Source organism: Balaenoptera ricei, chromosome 15 (assembly GCF_028023285.1).
Source record: "Balaenoptera ricei isolate mBalRic1 chromosome 15, mBalRic1.hap2, whole genome shotgun sequence".
In the NCBI taxonomy this organism is placed as follows: domain Eukaryota; kingdom Metazoa; phylum Chordata; class Mammalia; order Artiodactyla; family Balaenopteridae; genus Balaenoptera; species Balaenoptera ricei.
In genome coordinates this window covers 79,268,585-79,280,812 of record NC_082653.1, presented here as the reverse complement: position 1 = coordinate 79,280,812, position 12,228 = coordinate 79,268,585, and the positions used below count along the sequence as shown (strand labels likewise).

General features: G+C 56.1%; 1 protein-coding gene across 4 annotated transcripts in view; it reads left to right on the top strand.

The window, feature by feature from the left end:
• GTF2IRD1 (GTF2I repeat domain containing 1) overlaps window positions 1-12,228 on the top strand; it is a 113,290-nt gene that overhangs the window by 76,226 nt on the left and 24,836 nt on the right. For all 4 annotated transcript variants that reach the window (XM_059896401.1, XM_059896400.1, XM_059896399.1 and 1 more), the window contains 3 exons: window positions 981-1,064; window positions 5,085-5,268; window positions 5,856-5,884. In XM_059896401.1, coding sequence (XP_059752384.1) covers window positions 981-1,064; window positions 5,085-5,268; window positions 5,856-5,884 — 297 coding nt within the window. The remainder of the gene's footprint in view (window positions 1-980; window positions 1,065-5,084; window positions 5,269-5,855; window positions 5,885-12,228) is intronic.

The following is a 12,228-nucleotide window of genomic DNA, read 5'->3' as shown; positions in this document are numbered from 1 at the left end:
AGTGGAGGCTGGTATTACCTTTTGGTTAAGATCAAGTGTAGTAGCAGTAGGGGCTGCAGTGGCTGACAGCAGCTGTCCACGTGCACGTCGGGGCAGCTCTAGGGTGTGGCTGTGAGTCCCCTAGGGTGGGTGCTCCCCATGTGGGCCCTGGGTGGTCAGTGTGACCCTGAGGAGAAAGTGGGGTCAGCCAGACCAGCGGCAGGAAGGGCCAGCCCCTGTGGGTGGAGGAGCCCGAGGAGATGGGGCCCAAATCCCAGAGGGGCACCTGCTTACACCCCAGCCTCTCAACTCCTTCCTGGGCAGCCGGAACTTTCTATGATGGGGGAGTTCCGGCTCTCACCTCACCCCGTGACTCCTCGTACTCAGCCCTCTTAGCAGACTGGGGTCCAACCGGCCAGAGACCCATCCCCTCCCTCCATCCTCCTCCACCTCTCTCTTCCCACAAGGGAGTGCCAGGCTCTCATCTCCCCAAGGCCGGGGGCTCATCCAGGGGTCTCGTGGCAGGTGCTGACACGCGGGCTCCTTAAGAGCTAGCCTCTGGGTGGATGAGTGACCACTGGGGGCTGCCAGGCCGGCTCCCTGCCTCCGCGGAGCTGCCCTGTCCGCTGAGCTCACGTCCCTGCGCTGCCTCCTGCCTCCCGCCTGACCCTGACGAGGCCCCACTCCACCCGCTGGTGACGCAGGAAGCTACTCCCCTTCATGGCGTCTCTCACCTCCAGGGCTGGCTCACGGGTGTGGGTTTCAAATGTCAACAGTTAATTTCCAACTCATCGCTCTTGTCGCGAGAGTGTGCGTCCTTCCGGAAAAGACGCACGTCTCCGTCAAGAAGTTAGTGCTGCAGGACTCCAAGGGGCCCACTCCACGGAGCTGATAATTGCCTGAGAAGGAGTTCCCCATAGTTAGGAAATCATATTCCTTTAAAGTCACCAAGTGCCTTTTCATTTAACGGCCCAAATCCGTAACCGTTTTTCACTTTGCAGAAAATTATGACGCCAGACTCTCACGGATCGACATTGCCAACACGCTGAGGGAGCAAGTCCAGGATCTGTTCAATAAGAAATACGGTGAGTCCCGGGACACCCTGGCGGGAGGGAGGAGAGGCAGGAGCATACCAGTTCTGGCCGTGGTCTCCTCTGGGAAGACCACTCACCTGCATACAGATATGTCTTGAGCACTTACTGTGTGCCAGGCACTGGGGAAAAGGCAGTGAAGAAAACACGCAGTCTCGTGGGGACTTCTCTGGCGGTCCAGTGGTTAAGACTCCGCGCTTCCACGGCAGGGGCTGTGGGTTCGATCCCTGGTCGGGGAGCTAAGATCCCACATGCCAAAAACAAACAAACAAACCAAAAACCCACGCAGTCCCTGCCCTTGGGGGACCCTGCAGACCAGTGACGTGAGACCGACATTGAACAGCTCTACCCAGAATCCAGTGACAGTGAGGCGTTGTCCCATGATTATGCAGGAGAAGAGCAGGCTGCTCTAGAGAAAATCGCTTTCCTTAGATTGGAAGCCAGGGAAGGGCTCTTGGAAGAAAGAACTGAACGATGGGTAATCAAGCAGAGTGTGAAGGAAGGGCATTCTGGCTGAGGTAATGGCGTGTGCAAAGGCCCTGAGGCTTGTCTTAAGAAGGAGCCAAGGGAATTCCCTGGCGGTCCAGCGCTTAGGACTTGGTGCTTTCACTGCCGTGGGCCCTGGTCAGGGAACTAAGATCCTGCAAACCATACGGTGCAGCCAAAAAATATATATATGTGTATATATATATACATATATGTATGTATATATATGTAGGTAGATAGACAGCTATAAGAAGGAGCCAAAAGCCGAAGCATAAGGGCAGGCACTGGGGGAGAGGAGGGCCCTGCCGAGCTGGCCAGAAGACAGATCCAATGGGCCAGGGCCTTGGAGGGAACCATGATATCGGGTTTGTGTTTTGGGCGGATTGAAGTAAAAGGAGCAGCTTTGCACTTTTAAAGTGTCTTCCTGGCTGCTGTGAGGAAAGTGAGTGGCTGTGGGAGGGTGGGAGTGGACACTGGGAGACCAGCCCAGAGGCTGGAGCAGTATTTAGGCGAGAGTGATGATGGCTTGGGCAGGCCCTGGCCGGGATGCTGCAGGAAACTGGATGGAGTGAGATGTGCTTCAGAGGGAGAATCACTGGCGCAAATTGACAGGGGCGGCGGGAGGAGTGGAGGCATCCAGTTGCATCCTGCCTCGAGGAGAACAAGCTGTATCTGTTAAGGTGCTTTTTGGTCTCAAGTAACAAAAACAAACTGGCTTCAACCGTTAAGGGGGTTAATTGGCTGATGATTCAGTTACTATGACTTCGCAACAGATCACCCTAAAACGTGGTTGCCTAAAATAACCATGATCATGTATTATCTCTGAGGGTGTCAGCGAGTCAGGACTTTGGGAGCAAGCTGAGCTGGGCAGCTGGCACCCACGGTCTGTCCCGGGGTTGCAGGCAGAAGGCGGATGAAGCTGGGGTCATCTGGACGGCATCCTCACTCACATGTCTGACGCCTGGGCTGGGGAAAGAGCTGCTGCTGGAACCACTGGGCCCCTCAAGCATCTTTCTCAGTTTCTGTGTGACCCCTCTACGTGGGCTTTCTGGCATAGCAACTCCATGGTAGCTGGATTTCCTGCTTGTTGGTCAGGGCTCCTGAGTGTCCTGAGAGAGAGCGCCAGGTGGAAGCCATGTTGCCTTTTATGACCCAGCCTCAGAGGTTGTGCAGTGTCCCCTCTGCCATACTGCGCATTGGTCAAGGCAGTTACAAAGTTCCACCCAAGTGTAAGAGGAGGGAATATAGACCCCATTCTCTATGGGGAGTGTCGATGTTACACTATAAGAGGAGCATGTGGGATGGGAGAAAGATTGGTGCAGCTGTCTTCGGACAGTACAATTAGCCATAACTCAGGAAATCCAGCAGTAGGGTGGCTTTCAGGATTAGCTGGATCCAGCAGCTCAGGGAATGAACTTGGTGTCCTTCCACCGTGTCAGAATCATCTCAGGCTAACTTCCTGCTTGCTAGCAGAATGACCACAGCAGATCCAGACATCCCATCCAGGGAGAGAGCTGACTTTTCCACAGGCTTTCTCAGGAAAGCCTGATAGTTTCCTAGAATTCCCTGGGCCCTCCCCTGTTTCTCATTGATCCCCATTGAGTCACATGTCCAGTCTTTACCCAATCCCCATGGCAGAGAAATGCCACGTGCTCATTGGCTTAGGCCTGGGTTACCCAGACCTGTCACCGTGACAAGGGGGAGGAGGGGGGAGTACAGAGCTGCCAGAGACAGGTAGATACCCAAACTGCCAGCCAGGGAGAAGGGGCAGCGCCCTCACTGAGCGGGGAAGTTTGAAGAGGGGAGATGATGGGTTGCATTTGGATATGTTGAGTCTGAAGGGTGAGTGGAGATGTCTCATAGGCAGGCAGAGAGACAAGTCTGCTGTTCAGGAGAGGTGTCTGGATTGGATGCAAAAATTAGATCATAGGAGCAGAGGAGACACCCCTAGGGGTGCAAAGAGAGCAGAAAGAGGACCCATGCAGAAAGCCAAGGAGCCCCGTGTTTAGAGGTCAAGTCCAGGAGGGGGAGGAGTGGCCAGAAAGGGGAAATCAAGAAAGTGAGGCATCACGGACACCAAGGACAGGGCTTCGAGGAGGAGAGAGTGGTCATCTGTGTTGGATTTGCCAAAAGAGAGCAAATACCTTCTGGGTTGGGCAACACAGAGGCCGTCAATCATTTTAGCAAGAGCCCTTTTGGGGGCAAGGAGTGAGGAAGTAGAGACGGCAGTGTTCCCATTCATGGATGATGGGTATAAGTACATTTCTGTCTGCAGCAAAGTCAGGATAAAGAATTTAAAACAGGCTGGAAATCCATAGAAACAGAAAGTGGATTAGTTTGGTTGCCAGGGCACGGAGGGAAGGAGTGAGGTGTGACTGCTAATGGGGATGGGGTTTCTTTTTGGGGTGATGAAAACGCTCTGGAGTTAGATAGTGGTGATGATTTCACAACCTCCTGAGTACGCTAAAAACCACTGGATTGTTTAAGATGGTAAATGTTATGGTATGTGAATTACATCTCAATTAAATAAAGCCGAACAAACAAGCTGAAGCAATGGCACGAAGCCAGGGGTGACATGAAGACTCAGCCATTCTGTACTTGCTAGATGCGGGGCATGCATCAAGCTCTGAGTTTCCTAGGAGCCAGAGCAAAAAGGGAAATGAGGCCAGTTATACCATTCCCAGTGTCCACAAGATAAAAATTAGTTTATTGCCCAGAAAAAGTTCAGCTACTTTTAGTGCAAAGACGTGCAGAGATTTCTGCAGCACATCTTCGTAAAGGGGCATCCTGTGACACTGAGGAGTGTCCAGCCCTCCGTCCAGGAGGGGACTCCCATGGTGCACCCCACCTAAGTCAGAGAGCCATGGACGTTTCACATCAGCCTGACAGCAGGCAGCAGGCCTTGGCCCAGAGTAGATCAGCAGTGGACTCAGGACCGCTCCCAGGCTGTGAGACAAAGTACAGTCCCTGGGATGGACATGCCACAGCCCTCTGCAGAGGGGATTGGCGACAGGAATGAGGCCGAGCCCCAGATATGGAAAGAGAGCCCTGAGGCCTGAGCCGCACCCTGGCTGGCCTCCCTGCTCCCAGATGCGATCTGCCCTTTTAGGCCAGGCCCATCCTGAACCAGGGTGAGGCAGAGCCTGTGGGGCTGATGGAGGATCAGGCGTTGTAGGGAAGGGCCAGCTGTGCCCACGAGGTACCGTCCTTGAGACGGCTTTCAGATTCTCAAGCTGTGAGGCCTCTGACGTTAGCCCCTGCCCTCTCCCAGCAGTCATAGCCACACGTCCCCTGGCCACTCCTCAGCCTGCCCTGGGCACAGACCCACACCCCCGCCCCCCTAGGGCCCCTGCCTCCCAGTCCCTCACTGACTGTGCCTTTCTGCAGTGCTACACGACAGCCCCCCACCGTAGCCCCCTGTGCACGGGGTGTATCACACTCGTGCCTGGAGCACCCCCTGGCTGCTGACAACCCACCAGCCCCGCCTCTGGCTCCTGACAACACTTCCTCTGTCCCTCTCGTCCTCAGGGGAAGCCTTGGGCATCAAGTACCCCGTCCAGGTCCCCTACAAGAGGATCAAGAGTAACCCCGGCTCGGTGATCATCGAGGGGCTGCCCCCCGGGATCCCCTTCCGAAAGCCCTGCACCTTTGGCTCCCAGAACCTGGAGAGGATCCTTGCGGTGGCTGACAAGATCAAGTTCACCGTCACCAGGTACTCAGGGGAAGGGGGAGAGAAAGGAGGCGAGGCTACCACGGGAGGGGGCTCACACCACAGACCCCTGGCCTTTCCTTCGGGCGGACCTGCCCTCCATGGACACGGCAGCTCTTCCAGCACCACCCTGGGTCCTGGGGGTTGGAGGAAGGGGGGACTGCAGGCCAGCCAGGGTGCAGGGAGCCCCACAGAGGTGAGACTAGCTCCCCTGCCCCCCAGCCACCATAGTGGGGGCAGCCTTCGTGGGCCCCATCTACCTGCTGCGGCACCTGCACTCCCTCCTAGTCCCCTGGAAGAGGCAGTTTGGCCCGTGTCAGAGCAGAGGAAACCGAGACGAGTGATTTGCCCCAGGCCACAGAGCTAGCTGGGTGGAGCCAGCAGGGCAGAGCCAGCGGGAGACCCTGCTTGGCCTGGTGCACAGCGGCCCTGCCGCATCGTCCCAGGGTCCCCAGGGTCCCGTGCGCACAAAGCACCAGGCATCTTGTTAAAATGCAGATTCTGGTTCAGCAGGTCTGGGGTGGGTCCCACGCATTCCTCACAAGCTCCCAGGCCCTCCCCTGACACCCCCATCTCTGTTTCTCTTCCAGGCCTTTTCAAGGACTCATCCCAAAGCCTGGTAAGAGGCGCTGGCTATGGGGGACCACTTGACACGGGGGGTGGGCCATGGTGCTGGGGGCCAGAGGCCGGAGTGGAGCTCACCGTGGGGTACCGGTTCCAGGGCCCTGGAGTGGGAGCCCCCGCCCTTCTGTCCTCCCGCTTCCCTGGGCTCTGGCCCCAGCAGGGAGGAGGAAGGCCAAGCTGGAGCCTGGCCCCGGTTCCTGGGACAGAGAAAGGGATGGTGGGGTGGCACTGGTGACTTTTAAGCCTAGGATGGGGGTTCAGGAGGGAGGGGCCTGGCCGGGTCAGTGCCCCCCACTTTCCCTAATGCAGGGGCCTTGGTGAACAGATGAGGTTGATGGTGGGTGGGTTCCTAACCTCAGAGGGAGGGGTGTCTGCAGGGGAACCTGTGAGCTTGGCGGTGGGATGTGGGTGAGTGCTTACCCGCTTCGTAAAATGCCTCTCCTGGCCCCATTTCAAGGCATCCACCACCCCCTCACCATCCCCCGGGCTATGTCCTGGCCCTCCCAAACCCTGAATGAGCAGGGGCTGTCCCTGCGGGGGGTGACATGACCACCTGGTCAGCACTCAGGGCTGGCCGGGCCTCCAAGGAGGCAGGTGCATACGCAGACCCCAGAGCCTGCGTGTGGAGAGACGGGGAGGAGCTCTGCCGCCTCTCCCCTCCCCTCACTCGGAGTCACTGGCAGCCCTGGGCCCTTGGGGAGGCTGTGCTGGGAACAGAGAAAGCCTGCAGTACAGGAATCCAATTTCACAGTCACGGTCACATCCACTTCACTCCTCACCCACCTCCGTGCGCCCTGACCCTGCCACCTATAGCTGTTCACTCCCTGCGCCCAGGCCTGGCTTGGTGGGCTTCTGGGGAAGGGGCGACCTGGAGGGGGGCCAGACTCACTGAGGGGCGTAGCCATGTGGCAGCTGCCGTCGGGCTGCAGGGACCCCAAGGAGGAGGAGCAGAGGAAAGGGTGCTTGGGAGGGTTTCCTGGAGAGGAAGGCTCTCGTGGGGCCTCAGGGAGCGCAGGACTTGGAGGGCCAGGAGGAGAGGGAGGGAGAGGCAGGTGGTCAGCTGGGGAAGCAGCAGGGGTCCAAGGCCTACGCCCAGGGTGTTTTTCCAGAACTCTCAGAGGTGTGAAGGCCGTCGGATGATATTAGGAAGGTAGAGATGGTGAAGGTAAGGGCAGCAAAATGCAGCAGTGGTGGCCCCGGCGGAAACCTTGCCAAGAGATTACTGGGTGTCAGACCTTGTGCTGACAGCTTCCCGTGGGTCCATTTTACACATGTTTCCGGAGGTCCTTCCTCCTAGGGCTGGGCAGTGGTCTGGGTACCGTGGTTACAGACAGAGGAGGCATCTCGTTTACTCCTCACACCTGTGAGGTTGGCGCCAGAGCCTGACCTTCAGGGGGAAACTGAGGCTCGCGTTTCAGCAATGTGCCCACGTCACACGGCTAGCAAGTGGCCTGGCTGGCCTCTAGGCCCGTGATCTGGAGCACTTCGCCCCCGTGGAGAGGTAGGCCTGTGCTTCTGGGGGCTGCAGGACAGAACAAGGGTACAAGGGCTCAGGTGCTCGTGAGAACATCACAGGCCCGGGGACCCTCTTCTCATCGGCCATGGGGGGCAGGACACACCTTCCCTGGTGCCACCTGGGGCCCCAGGCCCATCCCTGCTCTGTGGCAGGCCACTCAGCCCTCTGTGGACCTGCCTTGCTCCAGGACCGTGGTGGGCAGCCTGTGGTCCGCTCGCCTGCCCCGCAGCAGGGGCCCCGTGACCCTGTCAGCCCTGTGCCACTGAGTCAGCTTCAAGCCACTGCCCGTCCCGACTTCACTTTCTGCCCAAGTTGGTGTCAGAGCCGGGCAGTGTCCGTCCTCTTCCCATGAGCGGCAGCGGGAAGGATGGCCGGTCCTCCCTCTGCTGATGGAGAGGAGAAACACGGCGAGGCAGTCCGTCGGCCTCCCCCTGCACACCCTGTGATCCCCAGCCCCTCCTACCCAGAAGGAAGGGCCCCACGGAGGCCTGAAAATATAGCTGCTCCAGGGGTATGCACGTATTTTAACGAGTTTGAAAAGCAAGAAATACACGTGATCGTATGCTGGGCTGTGAGTTCAGCGCTTTGCGTATCACCTTTTTTTATCCCCTTTTTACGGATGAAGAAACTGAGGCCAAGGGAACTTCAGTGACTTGCCTGGGACGCCCAACCTGTAGTGGAGGAAGCGTTGGTTCCACACCTGGCTCCCTGCTCCGTCAGGGAGGCCCACTGATGCCAGGCGGGCGGCACGTAATTCAGAGCAGCCACCAAATAGCGGAGCGTCGGGCTTTGGGGAGAAACACTGGGGGGCGGAGAGGCAGCCAGCAGCCATCGCCCCCTTCTGGGGGGGTGACCTCTTCCACTGACCACGGCTCACCCTCCAGCAAGGGGGGCTCGGCAGCTCATCTTCCTGTTCGAACAGCTTCTTGAATCAAAACCATCACCCCAGGGTGGCCATCTGCCCCCCATTTCTCTGTGCCAGTCTGCCCGCCCACCCATCGGCCTTCCCTGTGGCCCCTCTGTGTGCGGAGAGGGCCCTTGGAAATGCTTCCTCTGCCCACGTGGTATGGGAGAGGGTGGCAGGCTTCCTAGAAGAAGAGATGGGCACCTGGCCCTGGCCCCAGGCCTCAGGGATGGAACTGCCAGCGCCTTTCCAGGCATTGGCGCTCTGGGCCAGGTGTCAGCCTGGAGGGACCGGGGCAGATGGGCTGGCAGGCCAGCTGTGTGCTTCCTAACGCCATTTGTCATGCTGGGCTGGGAAGGTGTCCAGACTCACAGGGGCCTCCGAGGGTTCACCAGAGGTCGCCGGGTGCAGCTTCTGCCCCAGAAAGGGCTGTTCCCAAACTGTCCATTAGACAGTCGCTGAAGCCTGCTGCGGGCCAGCTCCTGGGGTTCTGAGGTGAATTGGAGCAGGAGGTCGGGTCTCTAGGGGAGGCGGAACGTTGGCAGGTGCCATAGCCTGGAGAAAGGTAGGCTATACCTGTGCGCATGGAGGGGTGGCAGATGATGTGCTTTGGGATTGGGGGCCGAGGTGGTGTGGGGGCCACGGGAGAGCACAGGCTGGTGCTCAGACAGAGCCAGGGTGAAACCCCAGACGCCTCTTACTAACCCTGTGACTCTGGGCTCATTATTTCACATCTCCGAGCCTCCACTTCCTCATCCGTGAGATGGAGATGGTCATATCTGCCTCCCCAGGTGATCTGAATGAATGAATGGTGGGCAGTGGTGGGTGAGCCATGGAGGATGGTTTTCCCCCTGCTGATGCTTGAGAGAGATGTTTGTGAAGCCCTCAGCCCTGGACCGGCTGTGATGGGAAGGGCTCAGCCAATGGGGTTGGCAGTTGTTATTGTTATTCCTGGGGGTCGGGAAGGCTTCCTGGAGGAGGGGACATTAAGCTGGGCCTTGGAGTTGAGCAGAAGGGGGTATAGTTCTAACACAGGGCACAGCCTAAGTGAGGGCACAGAGCGGGTGTCTGACTAAACCAGGCTCAATTCCAGGGGCCTGAGTGAGTGAGGCCTGGGCAAGGTGCACACCACTGGAAGCTCCTTGTCACCTGGCCAGGCTGTCACCCACCTGCCTGCAACAGCACTGAGTTAAATTAGGGACACTGGGCCAGGGGCCAGAGAGGCAGGTGGCTGGGGACAGTCTCTGCCCTCAGCAGCACCAAGTCAAGGTGGGTCTCTCCCCAGACCCAGAGGGGCCCGAGGCTGTGCAAACCCAGGACAGCAAAGGGGGCTGTTCATGATATGTTGGGAAAGATCAGTGGTGACTAAGGAAGGAGACGCCCTCCGCCCAGGTAGCTGGTGTAGCAACAGCTGTAGAACATTCTAGTAGGTCGGGAAACACGAATACATACCCATGGTGGAAATCTGGAAAATATGGAGATCTCACTGCCCAGATGGCTGTTTATTTTTACGATGATACATTTCTTCCAGATTTTTCCCCAAGCTTATTAATTGTATATCTCGTCCTTTCCATAAATTTACATACACGCTTAAGCATAGCATTTTCCCATGTCTTTATTTTATTTTATTTTATTTTTTTAACATCTTTATTGGAGTATAATTGCTTTACAACATTCTCATGTCTTTAAAACACTTTACAATGGTCTGTCATCAGGGTGCATCATAGTTATATAACAGTCCTGTCCCCCAAGAGTGGACATTGGGGCAACTCCTCAAACCGTGGATACCTGACATCCACAACATGCTGATGATTTGCTGACTACCAAGCCTTCCCATACCAGCACTTTTGATCTCCCCCAATAACCAGTCCTACAGGAAGAAACAGGCTCAGAGAGGTTAAGGAACTCGCTGGAGGTCACACAGCCATGTGCCCAGGCTTTCCCCACCCCCAACCTTTCATCCACACTGGGTATGTCTTTGCTGCCCCCTTCTGGCTATCAGCATCTATAACATTAGTCCTGCCTGTCTAACCCTTAAGGCTCATAATCCTTTGAGTTCACTTATTTGCACAACAACAATAAAAAGATTATTGAATGCCTGTTGTACGCCAAGCAAGATCTGGGAATACAAAATAGAAAAAAATCTCTACCCCCTGTGGTGCTTATATTCTAATAGGGGAGACAGGTAAATAAGAGCAAATAGTATCATATTCAATAGTGACAAGTGCCGTGGAGACAAATACAAAAGATAGGACTGTCTGTCAAGAGCACAATTTTAGAGAGGCCACCAGAAGTTAAGGCCTGAATGAAGACAGGGTATAAGCCATGTAGAAATCTAGGTCGATGGTCAGGGAACTAAGATCCCACATGCCGTGGGGCAACTAAGCCTGCGTGCCACAACTACTGAGCTCGCGCACCTCAACTAGAGCCCCCGTGCCACAAACTACAGAGCCCACGTGCCCCGGAGCCCACACGCCACAACTAGTGAAGAGAAAACACACACGCCACAACTAGAGAGAAGCCCGCGCACCACAACGAAGAGCCCATGCCGCAACGAAAGATCCCTCGTGCCTCAATGAAGATCCCGCGTGCCACAACTAAAGACCCAGTGCAGCCAGAAATAAATTAACTAACTAAATAAATAATAAATGTTTAAAAAAAAAGAAAGAAAGAAATCTAGGTCGAGACATCCAGGGAGAAGAGTTGTCAGTGCAAAGGCCCTGGGGCCCTGGACATATTTTGAAAGTAGGGCCAACAGGATTGCTGAGAGTGAATGTGGGGAGGGGGAAGGAGAGAGATCAAGGATGGCATCAAGGGACTTCCCTGGTGGCCCAGTGGTTAGGACTGCATGTTTCCACTGCAGGGGACATGGGTTTGATCCCTGGTCGGGGAACTAAGATCCCGCAGGCCACATGGTGTGGCAACAGAAAAACCCAAAACAAAACAGGAGAGCATCAAGATTTTTGTCCCAAGCAGCTGGAGAGGGAAGGGGAGGTGAGGATCTGAGTGGTGGGCAAATTTGACACCGTAGTGAACAGGCTGGGAAGGCAGTTGGATCGACAAATCAGAGCCGCACGGAGGGGTATAGCTCAGGGATAGAGCATTTGACTACAGAGAGAGTCCCCCTGGAGACGTGCAGTCGGGAGCCATTCTGTATTTCATGCATTTTAGTCATGAAAATGGTGGATCACAGTGGGGTTCAGCATGGAGAGTCAGAAGGGGTCCGAGGATGAACCCTGGGGCCCTCCAGCATTTAGAGCTGAGGAGAGACAAGTGAACCCCCAGAGGGTGTGATGTCCTGGAAGCTGAGTGAGAAACTGTTGAAGAAGGAGAGTGATCACCTGGGCCCAGTGCTGCTGCAAGGTCAGGTTCAGACCTGAGATGGGCCTGTGGGATGGAGCAGCCCAGAGGTCCAGGCATGGCACGGTCAAGAGCAGTTTCGGGGGCTTCCCTGGTGGCGCAGTGGTTAAGAATCCGCCTGCCAAAAAATAAAAATAAAAAAAATAAAAAAAATAAAAAGAATCCGCCTGCCAATTCAGGGGACACGGGTTCAAGCCCTGGTTCGGGAAGATCCCACATGCCGCAGAGCAACTAAGTCCGTGCGCCACAACTACTGAGCCTGCACCCTGGAGCCCGCGAGCCACAACAACTGAGCCCACGTGCCACAACTACTGAAGCCCGTGCGCCTAGAGCCCGTGCTCCACAACAAGAGAAGCCACCGCAATAAGCCCGTGCATCTCAACGAAGAGTAGCCCCCTCGTCGCAACTAGAGAAAGCCCGCGCACAGCAACGAGGACCCAACGCAGCCAAAAATAAATAAATAAAATAAATACATTTATTAAAGAAAAAAAAAAAAGAGCAGTTTCAGGGAGGGGAGAGGACCTGAGTGGAATCGTGGGCTCAGGGGAGAACAAGAGAA